At 46.6% G+C, this 17,871-nt stretch overlaps 1 protein-coding gene across 1 annotated transcript; it reads left to right on the top strand.

The window, feature by feature from the left end:
* Nucleotides 1-4,846: 4,846 nt before the first annotated feature.
* Nucleotides 4,847-10,991, top strand: KRT5 (keratin 5). Its single transcript, XM_032348290.1, has 9 exons — nucleotides 4,847-5,511; nucleotides 6,061-6,275; nucleotides 7,038-7,098; nucleotides 7,208-7,303; nucleotides 7,863-8,027; nucleotides 8,420-8,545; nucleotides 8,850-9,070; nucleotides 9,836-9,870; nucleotides 10,324-10,991. The coding sequence occupies exons 1-9, from the start codon at nucleotides 4,954-4,956 to the stop codon at nucleotides 10,626-10,628; spliced, it is 1,782 nt and encodes a 593-aa protein (XP_032204181.1). The 5' UTR covers nucleotides 4,847-4,953; the 3' UTR covers nucleotides 10,629-10,991.
* The last annotated feature ends 6,880 nt before the right edge of the window (nucleotides 10,992-17,871 follow it).

The raw sequence follows: 17,871 nt of genomic DNA, 5'->3' as shown, positions 1-17,871 counted from the left end.
CTCTACACCATTTTCTGTACTGGCTCACCCCAGGTGATTATAGCTCTTGCAGAGCTGGCAGTGGGGGGGGGGGGGGTGGCAAATGGAAACCAGTCTCTGTCCCCAGGCCTTGCCCTAGGGCAGGACTAGGAGGCAGTGCACCTAGCAGAGGCTCCGTTGGAGAGGACAGCTCTAGCCTCTGCCTCCGCCTTCCCTTCCTTAGTTGTGGCTGCTGTGATGGGAGGAGGAAGGATCAGGGAGGAAAAGAACGTGCAGGTTAGGGATGCAAGTGGGGCTCCTTGACTCTTCTGACCCCATCAGATAGAAGCCTGGGATCAGTGAGTAGTGTCCCTGCCTCTCCTTCGTAGAGAAAGTACTGTGAGTTTGCAGAGTTCCAGGCACACTCATACCCACGTGTGAGGACAAAAGCGAATGCCAAGAAAGTGGTAAAAAGCCCTTTGTTTCTTCACCATTTTAGATGTACAAATGCGGAGTTTGTAGGACAGTGCCTTGCAAATAGTGAGGACTCTGTGTTTATTAAAAAAATAAAACCACCCTCCATGAGAAAACCAAACACAGAGGGTTTTGCTGTATATCCTTTTTTAAGTCCCTCTGACTAATTAAAGTATTTGTTGATTTCCAGTCCATAGTTTCAATCAACCCAGGGGGATTTTCAAAGGCTTTGGTATGTCATTGGCAAAATACCCTTCAAATGAGGAATGAGCATTCCCCAGACTTGCAGAGGCCTGTCAGAGGGCAGCTCAGCATTCTGTCCCACAAGCGCCAATCACCTGCTCAGTGTGAGGGGGAAGGGCAAGGCTGCTCCCAGGGCCCCCTGAATGTTTGCCCCACCCTTCCTGCCAACCCCAGCCAGCTCAAAATTACAACTCCAACTTGCACGGCCCCTTTCCTTCTGCATCTGCAAACCGTGCTTCCTCCCAGTGTGATGGGGGAAACGGCAGTGCAAGGCCAGGCTATGTGTCCGGGGTCCCAACAGTGCAAGGGTTCCCTGTGGACCTAGACATAGCCCAGAGTAGGCCCACAAGCTTCTCTACCTACACTGTAGCCCACAGCTTGTGTGAAGCCCTTGTGCCAGAAAAGTCAGCTCCAAGGGCCCATTTATGACCATGACCCAAGTAACAGCAACAGGACACCACCTCCGAAAACCACCCACGCCAAGGCAAAGTGGTTGCTTTGCTTGGGGACATTTGCCTTCCTAGCCAGGTCTGTTTCCAGTTGGAGGTTTGACAGTCGCAGAGAGGTAGGGAGGCCCTCTCAGCAGCATGGGGAGCCCCAGCACACATGGCCACAGGAGGGTGGGCTGGTGTCACCAGCTCCCCAGTCTGCAGAGGGGCTGGGCTCCTCGATGGCCCTGCAGTCCTGAGAATCTAGCCGAGATCAAAGCCGGGACCCAGAGTTGAGGTGGGGGGCAGGATGCCACTGACTCTGGGTGGAGGCAGGAAAAATCTTCCTTCTGTTCTTCCCCGAGGCAGGGCTGTGTGAGGAGGCGCCAGGGCTGGCACACGGTCCCTCTGCCCTTGCCCATCCTGCTGAATCTGGCTCTGTACTCCCAGACGGGGCTGCCAGCCGCTGCCCAGTGAATAGGGTGATTCATGCTCTAACTATTGCTCCCCACTTTTTGTGCTGAACACGCATGGGATAGAAAGCCTGCAAAGGCGAGGACGCTACCACTTTTTTTTCTCTCTCAGAGGGGTACGGAACGGCTGGGGCAGGGCATAGGGGCAGCTAGGGAGCTCAGGTGCTGAGCGTTCACAGGGCCAGAGGTGGTAGAAGGAGAATAGAGTGAAGGCAAAGGACGAAGAGTCATAAGCTCTGCTGTCAGAGGGGGCCCAGACGAAAGCGGACCAGGGCCCACCTTCTGGACATGGACCCAGGGAAGGAAGCCGATGGATGGGACTCAGAGACACAGCATGGGGCTAGGGAGAGCCTCACACCAAGATCTGGGGAAGGAATGGAGGGAAATGCCTTATGTCTGCCAGGTCAATTCAACAAACGTTTGCTGAGCACCTTCAGTGTGTCAGGCTGGGCTGAACGTGTGGTGGTAATGTGAAGGGGAGCCAGCTGTGTTTCCTAACCTTGAGGCATGTCCGATTCAGTGAGACCCAGAGGCTGTGTGCAAAGCCATCTTCTGTTACCTGTGGGGTCTACTCCTCACATTTCCTGAGAGGCTTAAAGATTGCAATAGGGCTCCGAGGAGGGAACCTTGGGCTGGAATTGCAGGATGAGTCCAATCCCTGCCCATGGTCACCTGGATTTATCCTTCTCACTGCCTGCTCTCTGAGGGAGGTTAGGTGTCCTGCCCCCTCTGTGGACAGACCCACAGCGCCAGCCACTACAGCTTACTTAGCACTGTGCTCGTCTTTGCTGATGGGAAAGGCTAGGCAACGTGTGCTGCCATGACTTGGTCACTCCTTCCGTGGGTGCCCGGCAGAGCAGCTCAGTGAGCTCGCTGTAATCCCTCCCTTCCTGCCACAGTGCAATGCCGGGCTGGGGTGGGACTCTCCCACACTGCAGTGTTACCAGTGCCTGGCTCCCCACCCCCGTTATTTATAGCTGTCCAGGTCTGGCACTGCAGGAGGGACCACCTTACCTGCTGGGAGGAGGGTTCCCACAAAACTCGGACTGAAAAGTGCCGCCTCCCCCCCCACCCCAAGTCAGGCACCTAAACACTCCCTGCCACAGTTACTCGCCACCCACACACCCTTGGTCCCTGGCATTGAATCTGAGCTTGGCACACTCTAGAGATTCTCAGACTGGCCAGAATGCATTCCTGTTCCACTGAGTCCTTCTCTTTCCTCTACACAGCTGGGAGGAGGAGGGATGGAGGAAAGAGAATGTCCCAGTGTCTTGGGAGGGGTGGGGCTTCCCCGAGGGCAGCGGACTGAACCCAGGACCTGTGCGGGGGTGCAGGGTGCATAGCCTGATGGTGATCTTCCAGTGGAGAGGGAGAACCATGCTAGGAGATCCTGCTTTCAGCTTGGATCTGGTCTCTCAGACCAGATGACCCTCTCAGGGTCCCTAAACACTCACATTGGTCCCCCAAGAAGGAACAAAGTATGAAATTGGCAAACTCAGTAAAATTAATCTCCGAGAGTTTCAGGAATTCTCCAGGTGGCAAGGCAACCCAGACCTCATTGCCCAAGACCTGGGAGGTGAGCTCTGGCTATCGGTCTGTCTGTCTGGATTTACCTGTCCACTGCTTGCTCATCACAGCCCTCTGGTGAACAAGCACATCTTAGCTGATCCCCGGTAGCCTAGAGTCATTTTCCCACAGCTGTGGCTTCCCTGGAGCCAACCACAAGCCTGACTAGAGATTCTCCAGTTTGGGCTGGGTTCTCATTCCTTTACTCTGGAGAATGTACTTCCTCGGCCCCAAGGCTCTCAGTCCATCCCCTACTTCCCCAGGAGCACCCTGGACCTGTCCCAGCTCCTAATGGCCCAGTGCTGTGTGGACTTAGAGTCCTGTTTCTGTATTAGGGAGGCCGAGAGGTGGCCTCACTCATGTCTACAGCTAAAAGGGCGACGTGCTTTAAGACAGACACATGCTCAAACCTAAGCACCACGTGGTGCCCACCGGGACCAGCACAGCAGAGGGGACTAGCAGGAGTCCTCCCTAAAGCAGCTGTGTCAGACTGTGATGCCGGCGGCCCGGTCCCCCAGGTTGGCTCCACGGGGCCTAACTGGCAGGACAATCCACAGTCTCAGAATTCCACTTCCCATGCCCCCAGCCCTCAAGGAAACTCTGGGCTGGCGCTCAGAGAGAGTGTAGCCATCCCCGCTGCTCGCAACGGGGTGGTTCTCCGTTATAACAGGCCGGCGGATTCTCAACATGTTCCTGATGAGATTAGGAGCTCCTGCAGGTATGTGTTTGTGGCAGCCTTTAGCCTGTATCAACAGATACGATGACTCATTTCTTCCCTAGTGGAATAACTGAGGGCTTGCTGGAACACACCTGGGGGGCTGGGGGAGCGGGCAGAACAGCTCCCTCTGAAGAGAGACGTAACTGCCAGGCTGAGTCTAAGGACCTTTTATGAGAGCTTGCACGGGGACCCTGGGTTTGCTAAGGCCCCGCGGGGTCCTGGAGAGGCTGAAGAGCAAGGGGAGAGGTCAAAGCCACGGAAAATACTGAATCAGGAGGAGATGTGGAGGGATTGGCCTGGCCCTGTAGACCTATAGACCTGGGACTGAGAATGTCCCACATTCTCTGTTTCTGGAGCTTGTGGCTTGGGGAGATTTCCTGGCCCAAATCCTGCCAGAGAATCTGCCGAGTGGGCTCTGGGATGATAACTTCACCTCCCCCCAGGAAAGGGAATTCTGCAGTAAAGGACAGAAGTCTACTCTCCCCTCTAGCACATAGCTGAGATGTCAGGTCACATTGCCTTTCCAAGTGCCAAGGTCCCTGCAACAACCCTCTGCCTAAAAGAGTAAAAAGAGCAGATCTCTCGCAGTGGGAGACTCTCTTGGCCTCCAATTCATGGACAGTATGCCCCATGTTGAGATGGCTGACGATATCCCCAGTCCTGTAAGGAGCCCTCCGGACATTGGCCAAATGTACCCTGCCTTTCTAGTGTCCTTCTTGGGTGCTTGCACCCCCAGGCCCCCATGGTGGAGAAAGACTGGCTGGCAACATCGCCAACTTTCTGCCAAGACATCAGCGCTGCAAGGCAAGGTTATTCCTAACTGAGCACAGCCTGCCAGGAAGCAAGCGTTTGCTCCCCGCACCACTGTGCAGGTGTGCCGGTGAGCTCACAGCTGCCCCCTGGGCATGCCCAGCCCACTTAATCATTCACAGCTCGACAGCTCTCCCGCCCAACCCAGTTCTAGAGAATAAAAAGGGGGGATTGCAGTTCCTGGGTAACAGAGCCACTTTCTGCATCCTGCTGAGCTCTGTTCTCTCCAGCACTTCCCAACCCCAAGTGCCCGGTACTCTTGCTCCACCAGGAACGAGCCATCATGTCCCGCCAGTCGAGTGTATCCTTCCGGAGCGGAGGCAGCCGTAGCTTCAGCGCTGCCTCTGCCATTACCCCATCTGTCTCCCGCACCAGCTTCACCTCTGTGTCCCGGTCCGGGGGTGGCGGTGGCGGCTTTGGCAGGGTCAGCCTGGGGGGTGCCTGTGGAGCTGGTGGCTATGGCAGCCGGAGCCTCTACAACCTGGGAGGCTCCAAGAGGATCTCCATCAGCACAAGTGGTGGCAGCTTCAGGAACCGATTTGGTGCAGGTGCTGGTGCTGGAGGTGGCTATGGCTTCGGAGGTGGAGCCGGGAGTGGATTTGGTTTTGGCGGTGGAGCTGGTGGAGGTTTTGGGCTTGGTGGCGGCGCTGGCTTTGGAGGCGGCTTTGGTGGTCCTGGCTTCCCCGTGTGCCCCCCTGGAGGCATCCAAGAGGTCACCGTCAACCAGAGCCTCCTGACTCCCCTCAACCTGCAAATCGACCCCGCCATCCAGCGGGTGCGGACTGAGGAGCGGGAGCAGATCAAGACCCTCAACAACAAGTTTGCCTCGTTCATCGACAAGGTGAGTGGGATCATTTGTGAAAAACCACCATACGTGTGGAGTAAATGCCAAAGAAAAGTGGGAAGACGGGAGATTTTCTGACTTTGTGCAAAGACCTCCATAGTTGGCCGTTACAGTTTTTTCTGTGTCCTGGATTTGTGGCCCATTTTCTTAGTTAGACTGCTTCGTTGGCTGCTTAAGAGAGAGGGTATTATTTCTTCCCCTTCTGAGATGACCTCATAAGGGCTTCTTGATGACTATAGGACAAAGGGAAGAGTTCTGTGCTCTCTATAACAGGGCTGATTGAACAGAAAGATAGATGAGTTCATCCGGCAGTAGCTTGAGAGTCATTATAGCCGCCCAGCTGTGTCCAGTGCAATCTGGGAGTCTTGTCTCCCATAGAGGAGTGAGGCCAAGCACCTCACTCTGGACCTCCACTCTTGGGGCCCAGGGCCTGGCACTGTACATGGAAGGAGTAGGAGACCAGCATGAAATGGGAGGGAAATTGGTGAACTGATCATCAAAACATGAAATTCAGGTTTCTCCACCTTCAAACCCTGCCCTCTCCAGGTGCGTTTCCTGGAGCAGCAGAATAAGGTCCTGGACACCAAGTGGACTCTGCTCCAGGAGCAGGGCACCAAGACCGTGAGGCAGAACCTGGAGCCCTTGTTTGAACAGTATATCAACAACCTCAGGAGACAGCTGGACAGCATCCTAGGGGAGAGGGGCCGCCTGGACTCAGAGCTGAGGAACATGCAGGACCTGGTAGAAGACTTCAAGAACAAGTGGGTTGCAGGGAGCAGAGATGGGGCGGGTGATATCCTCTTGACACCAGATGTACTTTATAAACACGCTGCCACTTATGCCTTCCCCATGGGCTAGATGCATTTATGTTTCATGGGTACCTGAAGCACTGGGATAAAAATCCTGCCCATGTTTATAAAGTACCAGCCCCAAGCTCAGTCCTTTGGTACCATCAGCACTTAGCCACCAGTCAGAGCAAGAGGCTCAGTGCCCTTGGTACTGCCTGGTAAAATGAGCCATAATGTAATCCTTATTCTTTGGGGGCTTTTCTCCCCAGTATACCCAAAGTCCACAGCATGGGTACTCTGATAGATTTTCCCCAAACCCAACTTAGTGACTCAAATAATTTCTTTAGTCCTTATGGAGCAGCAGCTGGGTTGATAGTTTTTTTTTTTTTTCACAAGGCTGTGAAAGTTGAAAAAAAGCACTAGGGAAATTGACTAGATATGGAGCTGGGGAGGAAATAACACAGCTTCTTTATGGGAATATCCTTGAACCAACTGAATGATAGCAATAACGTAATGATGATCTGGTAAGCAGTCGCAGAAAAACTGATGTCCCTATAGAGGAGGACCATGCTGAGGAGCTCATACAACCAGCACTCTCTCCTTCTCTGGCTGTATGGTGTGAGAAGACCCTTCCCAGCATGAAGGCAGGCTGACAGTGGTCTTCATGCAACAAAGACCCCACCCCCACCTGTCCCTCATTCTCTGATCAGCAATTCCCATCCTTTTTACCACCAGGTATGAAGATGAAATCAATAAGCGTACCACTGCTGAGAATGAGTTTGTGATGCTGAAGAAGGTGCGTGGGTAGAAGACAGTCCACAGCCCAAGGCTATGCTGTCTTAAGGGGTCGTTCGTGTAAGGCAGGGTAAAATCGGGTGCAGTGCCAACAATCCCTGTTTCTCTAGGATGTGGATGCCGCCTACATGAACAAGGTGGAGCTAGAGGCCAAGGTTGATGCCCTGATGGATGAGATCAACTTCATGAAGATGTTCTTTGAGGCGGTAAGAAATGCCTCCTATTTGGGACCTAGAGACATGGGACGTCACCAGGAATTAGGGGCTCCAGGATTGACTTCAGTGTCTCTCCTTCCCCTTTGGTACTACTCACACTTTATTACTTATGAAGCCAACAGTTCAAAAAAAGAAAGTCAAATTTAAAGCAAAAGATGTCTTCAGCAGTCATTGTGCAGAGTGAGGTGTGAAGTGCATTACTAAAGGCACGGCTTTCCTGGCCACCTCCTCTTTCTGGAGTGGCGTCCCTTCTCTGTTTTCACCTAGCATGCAATCCATGCAACTAGACTATTCTAAAAATACATTATGGTCCGAGAAGATGAGAGTCTGAGAGGTTACATGAGAGGGGTTTCTTGGAAACTCAAAGTTGTTTAAGTTTTTTTTAAAAAAACTAGGTTGAGTCATGATCTGGATTGTTTATTGACTTATCTTAATTTTTGATGTAGGTGGTTATTATTTCTTTTCTCAAGTTGACATACCACAATGAGTGGAAGATTTGAATGGACCCAACATTAAATGACGGAATGACTGACTTCAAATCTCCCCACAGGAGCTGTCCCAGATGCAGACGCATGTCTCAGACACATCTGTGGTCCTGTCCATGGACAACAACCGTTCCCTGGACCTGGACAGCATCATCTCTGAGGTCAAAGCCCAGTATGAGGAGATCGCCAACCGCAGCCGGACAGAAGCTGAATCCTGGTACCAGACCAAGGTGAGTGCTGTGGCAAATGCATCCTGAGTGAAGGATGGACACGTGTCTAGGATTCCAGGCCATTGACAAAATGTTAAGGATAGGGCTCCTGAAACCTGCTGAGTGAGGCCTTGTGGGGTGACTTACGGGAATAGTCATGCATGACATTTGCCACATAAATTTAAGAATCTTAAGAATCTCATTCTGAATCCCACACCTCTGTCTCCATGAAAGCAAAGGCACTAAGGGGAAAAGTATCTAAGACCAGGACGACCTGGACAAAGCTGAAACCAGCCACAGCCCTCAGATAAGGATACTACTTGCCACTTCTTGGTAGCTCCTACTTGTGAGTGTTGATAAATTGTTTCCATTCTTAAACAATTGGGGTCTTTCCTCTTTTCTGGTGGCTTCAGTATGAAGAGCTGCAACAGACAGCAGGCCGGCATGGGGATGATCTCCGCAACACCAAGCAAGAGATCTCTGAGATGAACCGGATGATCCAGAGGCTGAGAGCTGAGATCGACAATGTCAAGAAGCAGGTAGGGAGAGGTTGCAAGAAGGCAAGGAAGGGACCTGAGCTCTGAAAATGAGACCCATTTGTTTTATTTTACTTTTTATAAACACACACACACATGCGTGTGCACACACGCATACACACACACACACACACACACACACACACACACACACCAGAGCTGGAACAAGTACCAGCATTTCAATGTTCCACCATGACCAAAGTTCCACAGGAAAAATGTGCTGGCTTCTCCCTGGGATCCCAGAAAGAGACACTTCAGGCTTAGGTCAGCTACTAAAGGGTTCCCACTCACTTCTTTCCCTCTGTAGTGTGCCAATCTGCAGAATGCCATTGCTGATGCTGAGCAACGCGGGGAGCTGGCCCTCAAGGATGCCAAGAACAAGCTGGCTGAGTTGGAGGATGCCCTGCAGAAGGCTAAGCAGGACATGGCCCGGCTGCTGAGGGAGTACCAGGAGCTGATGAACACCAAGCTGGCCCTGGACGTGGAGATCGCCACCTACAGGAAGCTGCTGGAGGGCGAGGAGTGCAGGTGGGCATCATGACTAACTTCACAAGCCCAGGATGGCCTCCCATTTGACAAAATGGAGCTTCTTCTCCACTACAGGGTGTAAATCACACACACGAGTGAGCACTATCTTGTACATGATAATTATTCTTCACTAATCCAGTTTCAATCTGACACCTAGGCAAACAGCTGACCTGGGGACCCCTGGTCACCCCAACTCACTTTTCTGACCCTGTTCCCACCACTAGGATTCTTTCTCACCCTGTTCCCACCACCAGATTCCTCTCCTTCAAACAACTCAACAAATGTCTTCGCCATTCTTCAAGTACCTCTTCCTTCAGGAAATCTTTCATGATCACTCCCACTGACTTAAATTCACTTGCCTTTGGATTCTCAAACTAGTCTGTTTTCTGTAATCTTCTGACACTACCCATTGCATCCTTCCTGTTAGAAATATTTCTGTCCATGCCAAATTCCCTCAAAGAATGTAAGCTCCTACCAGGCCCAAACTGCTTGATACATATGCATAGTTCCCATAACCTCTTACTCATGTTTTCCTTATAATGGGTGGAGGAGAATGTGAATTACAATCTTCTTCCAATAACCTGTTTTCAGGTCAAACAGGCTGATACTCCTCTTCATTGGGAAGTCACTCTAAAGGGCTCTCTTTCTCTGATTTAAGCAGCTTTGGGGTATGCAGGCTTCTTGCTTGTTGGACAAGCTTTAAACATGACTACTACTGTCTTTTGGGGGAGTTTTTAACTCTTACTTTAATTTTTCCCATTTTAGACTGAGTGGAGAAGGAGTTGGACCAGTCAACATCTGTAAGTAACTTTGGATAAACCTTAACAATGATGATTATATGTGGGTATTTGGTGACAGCTCAGAATCCTATTGTTTCAACATACCAGAAACTCCCATCTCAGTATATAGTTATTCAGTATATTAGAGAGAGGGACGTAGTGGAGGGAAAAGAGCACAAATTCAGTCATGAACCAACATGGCTCATGTCTTATTTCTTAAAGCATAGACCCAGTATTCCATACATCCTGTACCCTCTCCCCTCACTGTCCTACCTCCTGAGGACCATCCCTCGCCTTCTATGCTCACCAACCTCTGTTGGGGACCTTAACTAAATGGCATAGTCCTGAGCCACATTTGCTATTCTGTGAAAGAGGCCAGGTACAGTGCTAACACTAGTGGGGGTCAAATAATTTGGATGTGTATGATCATTCTAGCATGCTGGTCTCACCAAGTTCTCCCTCCTTTCTCTGCAGCTGTCATCACAAACAGCGTGTCCTCTGCCTATGGCGGCGGCAGTGGCTTTGGTGGCGGCAGTGGCTTTGGCGGTGGCCTTGGTGGAGGTCTTGGTGGTGGCCTTGGAGGAGGTGGCAGCGGAAGCTACTACTCCAGCAGCAGTGGAGGTGTCGGCATGGGCGGCGGGCTCAGTGTGGGGAGCTCTGGCTTCAGTGCAGGCAGTGGCCGAAGCCTGGGGATGGGCTTTGGCAGTGGTGGGGGCAGTAGCTCCAGTGTCAAGTTTGTCTCCACCACCTCCTCTTCCCGGAAGAGCTTCAAGAGCTAAGAGTCTGCTGCAAGTCACTGCCTCCCAAGTGCAGCAACCCAGCCTGTGGTGACTGCCTCTTCCAGGTGGCTGCCCAAGCCAAGTTTTCTTTTTCTGGAGTGTGGTCTAGACCATTGTATTGCAGAGCAACGTTCTTGGTTCCTGGCAGTATCTAATCCTCGGTCTCTAGTCTCCCATGTTGTGATTCTATGTTCTGCTTCAAATCAGCCTGTGCGTCTCTATAGCATGGTCCTTGACGAGAGAAGAATCTAAAGTTTTCTGGTGTCTAAACCTTCAGAACAGGGTCCCCATTCAAATCACAAATTTTATTTTGGTTCTGACTACCTCCAGAGTGTGTTCAATAAAATGCTTTTATAATATAAGCTGTTGTGAAGAATCATTTTTTTTCAAGTCTACAACCAGCCTAGAGACTCCATGAGGGTCAATTTGTCCAGATGTGATTGGTTCCTCTGATGATTCATGGGGAGAATAGAATGACCGTCAAGATCCAGTGGCCAACATGGGTGGTCCAGAGACTCCAAGAGGCATGAAAGGATGTTGCTAAAACCTCTAGAATGAGGTAGTGTCTGGGGGGGGCATGAACGGTAATGTCCACTATATTGCAATTTGGACAGATTTTAGAGCTTTTGTTGGAGAGGATCCTCATTCAAGGTGGGCTGACTTGTAAGTAATAGCTTAAATAGGCTTAAGTAAAATTTGTAAATAAGGAATATGTTACTTTCACAACTCAGAAAGGGCCTCAAATATGTTAGGCCTGTTCTAGTATTGTGGGTGCCAAGCAAGTCAGTAGCTGTTTCTTGACAGTGTCTAGGTGGCCTTCAGATTACCAAATAATTCCAGGTTTTTAACTGAGGTAGCAAGAATTTGAACTGTGTGTGGAGAAGTGACCTATCCTTCTTTGTGACCTTCTTTGTATTTGCATGTTCTGAATGAATATATCCAATGAATCCCTTCCAAGGAGGATTCATCAGTGAAATATTATACCTGTGCTCCTGGAGAAAGTCCAGGCATTTAAGATCTTGCCTGCAAAGATTGTGTGCAATGGCAGGGTTATGGAGGCTTTCCCTGAACATCTGAGTTAAAGATGCATAGTGCCCCATGAGGGGTGAAGGCAAACTGTGGCTGAAAGGCTGTGGGAATGGGTACTGAACAAAATATTGTTAGCCAAATCCATAAAGGCAAAGTATTTACCAGTTGCTGATTGGGTAGAGTCAGCAATTTCATTAATATTGGGTAGGGGCCTTAAATGATGTGACCATTAGATTAAGGCTGTGGTAATCCATTGTGAGATACCTTTATTCTTTCCACATTTGAAACCAAACCAAATTGGTTGTTGATGGAGAAACAGTGAACATAATCCCCCTTCTCTAAACAGATCCCATATAATGGGTTTTACTGTTTGAAGACCCTGTTCTAATTTACATTGGGACATATTAACTGTTTGGTTTTTTTTTTAACTAGGGGAAGGTCTATGGAGTCCCATTTTTTCAATCCAATGTGTAAATGTTGAGGACTTGATTTAATTTTAGTTTGTTACTTATTGGTTTTAAGTGTGCATAACCACTGTGAGAAGTTTTAGCATCCATGAACGAAATTTAGGCAAATCAATAGCTCTGATAATTAAGGTGAGGCATATCTGTCTGTTCTCTATTTTGGGTTCAAAAACTCCCCCAAGATTATATGGGTACCTTGTTTAAATTTAGTGAGATCACAAGCAGAAGTGTAATTTGACATCTAGTATGAATTAAGACCATGAAGATTTTCCAGCTAGTGTATTTCAGTTGTTAAAGTTAATTCAGAACCTATACGGTAGACGCACAAGCCAATTCATGCCTTTAAAAAAAAAATCTCTTGATGTATAAATTCTTTTAGTAAACTGAATTTCTAGTTGCATCAGATTGTGTTTCAGCTCTTTGTTTACTCCTTGTTTCCAGATTTTTCTTTCAATCCTTTCTTTCTCATCTCTTTATCTCCTTTTCTTCCTTTTTCTTTCTCTTTTTCTCTCTTCTTTCCTTCTTTCCTTTGTTCCTTCACTTCATCCCTCCCTTCCTTTATCCCTCCCATTCTCTCTTTTTTCTTTGCTGTGTTTATTTGATATCCTTGGGGGAGAGAGGGATTATTCCCTACCTTGCTCAAATCTATGACTGTCTTCCTCCAGAGAACTTCAAATTGGTATCATCAGGGTTTAGAGCTTCCTTCATGGAAATAGTTGAATTAATCCCTTAGTTGTGTTACAGCTGTACCATATGTGTTTTCCCCTATAGCCCTGAAGGTGAGGACCTTTTTTGGCAACAAAGCAATGAGAAGCAGCAGCATCAAAGTCATTTTGCAGGGTCCTAGTAAACCACCTGCTTTTCATAGTGTAGCCTTAGCATGCCACATAGGAACTGCTCTTTCTCCACATAAGTGATCACCTGATGGGACAATATATTGCACAGATTATTGATCTTTCCTTTGAGCACTTCACAGGATGGAGACCAACATCTGCTTGAGACACACACTAATGTTCACAGGGTAAGAGTCATTCTCATGATCTTAGCATCAGTCATTGTTTTTGGGAGGATCGAGAAATACAATTCTATATGAGATATACAGACAGGTCTGGGCTGAGTGCATGGCCCAATGCCATTTTAAGGAGGGCCCCAGCCCCACACTCTGGTCTCTAAATGACAATTATTAACACTTCTGACATAGGTCAGTTAAGTCTGTAACAGATGTCTTGGTAGAACTCAGTAAATGTAGCATAAAACAGTGTAGCTCAGAATGCAAGTTTGAGAGCATGCAGCAATATGACTCAAAGAACCTACTAGATAGAAAGCAGTAGCTCAAACTGAATGTTCACAAGTACACAGCAGAGCTACATTACAAAGCAAAGCAAGAAAAGAAAGACCTCAATGGTAACAGTCATCCTCTAGACAACCTGCTCACAGTACCAATCACTGTGGCCCCCCCTAAAGAGGCAAAATGGATCTCCACTCAAAATTTGGTTCAACTATTGAGACTGATGACAGTGCATACACACACACACACACACACACACACACCCCAACATGGTATGAAAATACATCAATAACATAATAAGGCTTTTTGGGGAGAGAAGGGAAAGCCTCACAAGCTGATCCAAATGTGGCTTGGAAGAGCAGAGAATGGAGACGGGGAGGGGCTTTTATGGTAACTAGGTGTGAGGCCAGGCTGAGGATTCCCACACATGGCTTGAAGTTCTCACTGATCACAAAAAAGGGAACACCCAGGCTTTCTTATCTGTTTTCTCAGATTTGGGAAGAGGAGAAGAGGTAGTAATAGGGCTTAGAAGCTGTCAAATACCATTACAGTAAGGGTGGTTCTTGTGGAACATAAGGAATTACACAGAGGATGTTGGGAGATGGAGTGGAGAAGTGAGTTGGGGGAAAATGGAGGGGGAGACAAACCATGAGAGACTGTGGACTCTGAGAAACAAACTGAGGGTTTTGGAGGGGAGAGAAGTGGGGGGTTGGATGAGCCTGGTGGTGGGTATTAAGGAGGGCAGATATTTTTTTTTTAAGATTTTATTTATTTATTTGACACAGAGAGAGAGATCATAAGCGGGCAGAGAGGCAGGCAGAGAGAGAGGAGGAAGCAGGCTCCCTGCTGAGCAGAGAGCCCGATGCGGGGCTCAATCCCAGGACCTGAGATCATGACCTGAGCCGAAGGCAGAGGCCCTAACCCACTGAGCCACCCAGGCGCCCCAAGGAGGGCAGATATTTAATGGAGCACTGGGTGTGTTGCATAAACAATGAATCTTGGAACACTGAAAAAATAAAGTTAAAAAAACCATGCACACAATTATGTAATACACAATGTTAACAGAATAAAAGGAGAGAAACCAAATGCTCTCCTTCTTTCTCTCTCTCTCTCTCTCATACACACACACACACACACACACACACACACACCAGCAAGTATCATACTGAATGATCATACTAGTGCAATGAGGCACGACAAAGAAGTAAATATCTTAAGGATTAGAAAGAAAGAAAACAAGCTGCAGTTATTCACATATGACATGATTATATATGTTGAAAATGAAAATATTCTCTATTAGAATTAATAAGTAAATTTATCAAAGTTAGTAGAAAATTAATATAAAAATCATTGGATTTCTATATACTAGCAAGAAACAATTAGAAAATTAAGTTCTAAAAGTAGCATCAAAAATGCCTCCATCAGAATAAATATTGTGAAAATGTCTATGCTACCTAAAGCAATCTACACATTTAATGCAATTCCTATCAAAGTACCATCCATCTTTTTCAAAGAAATGGAACAAATAATGCTAAAATTTATATGGAACCAGAAAAGACCTCGAATAGCCAAAGGGATATTGAAAAAGAAAGCCAAAGTTGGTGGCATCACAATTCCGGACTTCAAACTCTATTACAAAGCTGTCATCATCAAGACAGCATGGTACTGGCACAAAAACAGACACATAGATCAATGGAACAGAATAGAGAGCCCAGAAATAGACCCTCAACTCTATGGTCAACTAATCTTCGACAAAGCAGGAAAGAATGTCCAATGGAAAAAAGACAGTCTCTTCAATAAATGGTGTTGGGAAAATTGGACAGCCACATGCAGAAAAATGAAATTGGACCATTTCCTTACACCACACATGAAAATAGACTCAAAATGGATGAAGGACCTCAATGTGCGAAAGGAATCCATCAAAATCCTTGAGGAGAACACAGGTAGCAACCTCTTCGACCTCAGCTGCAGCAACATCTTCCTAGGAACATCACCAAAGGCAAGGGAAGCAAGGGCAAAAATGAACTATTGGGATTTCATCAAGATCAAAAGCTTTTGCACAGCAAAGGAAACAGTTAACAAAATCAAAAGACAACTGACAGAATGGGAGAAGATATTTGCAAACGACATATCAGATAAAGGACTAGTGTCCAAAATCTATAAAGAACTTAGCAAACTCAACACCCAAAGAACAAATAATCCAATCAAGAAATGGGCAGAGGACATGAACAGACATTTCTGCAAAGAAGACATCAGATGGCCAACAGACACATGAAAAGTGCTCCATATCACTCGGCATCAGGGAAATACAAACCAAAACCACAATGAGATATCACCTCACACCAGTCAGAATGGCTAAAATCAACAAGTCAGGAAATGACAGATGCTGGCGAGGATGCGGAGAAAGGGGAACCCTCCTACACTGTTGGTGGGAATGCAAGCTGGCGCAACCACTCTGGAAAACAGCATGGAGGTTCCTCAAAATGTTGAAAATAGAACTGCCCTATGACCCAGCAATTGCACTACTGGTTATTTACCCTAAAGATACAAACGTAGTGATCCAAAGGGGCACGTGCACCCGAATGTTTATAGCAACAATGTCCACAATAGCCAAACTATGGAAAGAACCTAGATGTCCATCAACAGATGAGTGGATAAAGAAGATGTGATATATATACACAATGGAATACTATGCAGCCATCAAAAGAAATGAAATCTTGCCATTTGTGACAACATGGATGGAACTAGAGCGTATCATGCTTAGCGAAATAAGTCAAGCAGAGAAAGACAACTATCATATGATCTCCCTGATATGAGGAAGTGGTGATGCAACATGGAGGCTTAAGTGGGTAGGAGAAGAATCAATGAGACAAGATGGGATTGGGAGGGAGACAAACCATAAGTGACTCTTAATCTCACAAAACAAACTGAGGGTTGCTGGGGGGAGGGGGTTTGGGAGAAGGGGGTGGGATTATGGACATTGGGGAGGGTATGTGCTTTGGTGAGTGCTGTGAAGTGTGTAAACCTGGTGATTCACAGACCTGTACCCCTGGGGATAAAAATATATGTTTATAAAAAATAAAAAATTTTAAAAAATGCCTCCATCAAGCACTGGGTGTGGTGCAAAAATAATGAATACTGTTATTCTGAAAATAAAAAATAAATTTAAAAAAATTTAAAAAAATACCGAAAACAACAAAAAAATATTCAACATCAAAAAAAAAAAAAAAAGCCTCCATCAGAAAGAATGAATACCCAACTTTTGTATCAACATGGACGGGACTGGAAGAGATTATGCTGAGTGAAATAAGTCAAGCAGAGAGAGTCAATTATCATATGGTTTTGCTTTTTTGTGGAGCATAACAAATGACACGGAGGACATAGGGAGATGGAGAGGAGAAGGGAGTTGAGGGAAATTGGAAGGGGAGATGAACCATGAGAGACTATGGACTCTGAAAAACGATCTGAGGGTTTTGAAAGGGAGCGGGGTGGGAGGTTGGGGGACCCTGGTGGTGGATATTAGGGAGGACACGTATTGCATGGAGCACTGGGTGTGGTGCATAAACAATGAATTCTGTTACACTGAAATTTTTAAAAAAAGATTAAAAAATCTGCTACCTAAGAATAAAGATATGCAAAACATATACACAGAAAACTATAAAAGCTTACTGGAAATGACTAAAGAAAATTAATAAAGAGAGGTATACACAATCTTCATGGATTGGAAAACTTAATATTGTAAATATGTCAACCCCTATTTGAACTATAGATTCAAAGTACTTTCAGTGAAATTTCAGGTGGTATTTTATGGAAATTGATAAAACTATTCTAAAATTTGTATGGAAATGAAAAAGATCTGAAATAGTAAAAAAAAAAAAAAAAAAAGAACAACTTTAAAAAGACCAAAGTTTTTAGAGTTTCAGATATTGAGACTTACTATAAAAATATATCAAGTAAGAGAGTGTGATGTTGGGAAATGAATGAAAAATGGATTAGTAGGATAATATATAGATTCTACAAGCAAAATGCATACAGACTCACTTGATTTGCATCAATGGTGCCATTGCAGTGTAATAGGGAGAGAAAGATTTGCACAACAAATGGTATAAGGTCAGTTGAGTCTTCATATGATAAAAATTGTATCATGAGTCCTAATTCACAACATGGACAAAAATCAATTTAACTATATTAAATCGTCTTATATGTGAAAGAGAAAATGATAATGTATGTAAAATAAACAAATTTTTCATGATGACCTAAGGATAAATGATATTTCTAAACATCATAAAAGTGCTTACCTTACCAAAGGTATAAACTTCTACTCACAAAACAACATAAAAAGAGCAAAAAAGAAAGCCACAACCCAGGAAAAGATGTTTACATTACATATATCTCTCCAAGTAATTGGATTCAAAACATAAAATATCTATATGATATTCAAAAACTATCCACAGCAACATTC

This window comes from Mustela erminea, chromosome 6, assembly GCF_009829155.1.
Source record: "Mustela erminea isolate mMusErm1 chromosome 6, mMusErm1.Pri, whole genome shotgun sequence".
Classification (NCBI taxonomy): domain Eukaryota; kingdom Metazoa; phylum Chordata; class Mammalia; order Carnivora; family Mustelidae; genus Mustela; species Mustela erminea.
This window is presented reverse-complemented; position numbering and strand designations above follow the sequence as displayed.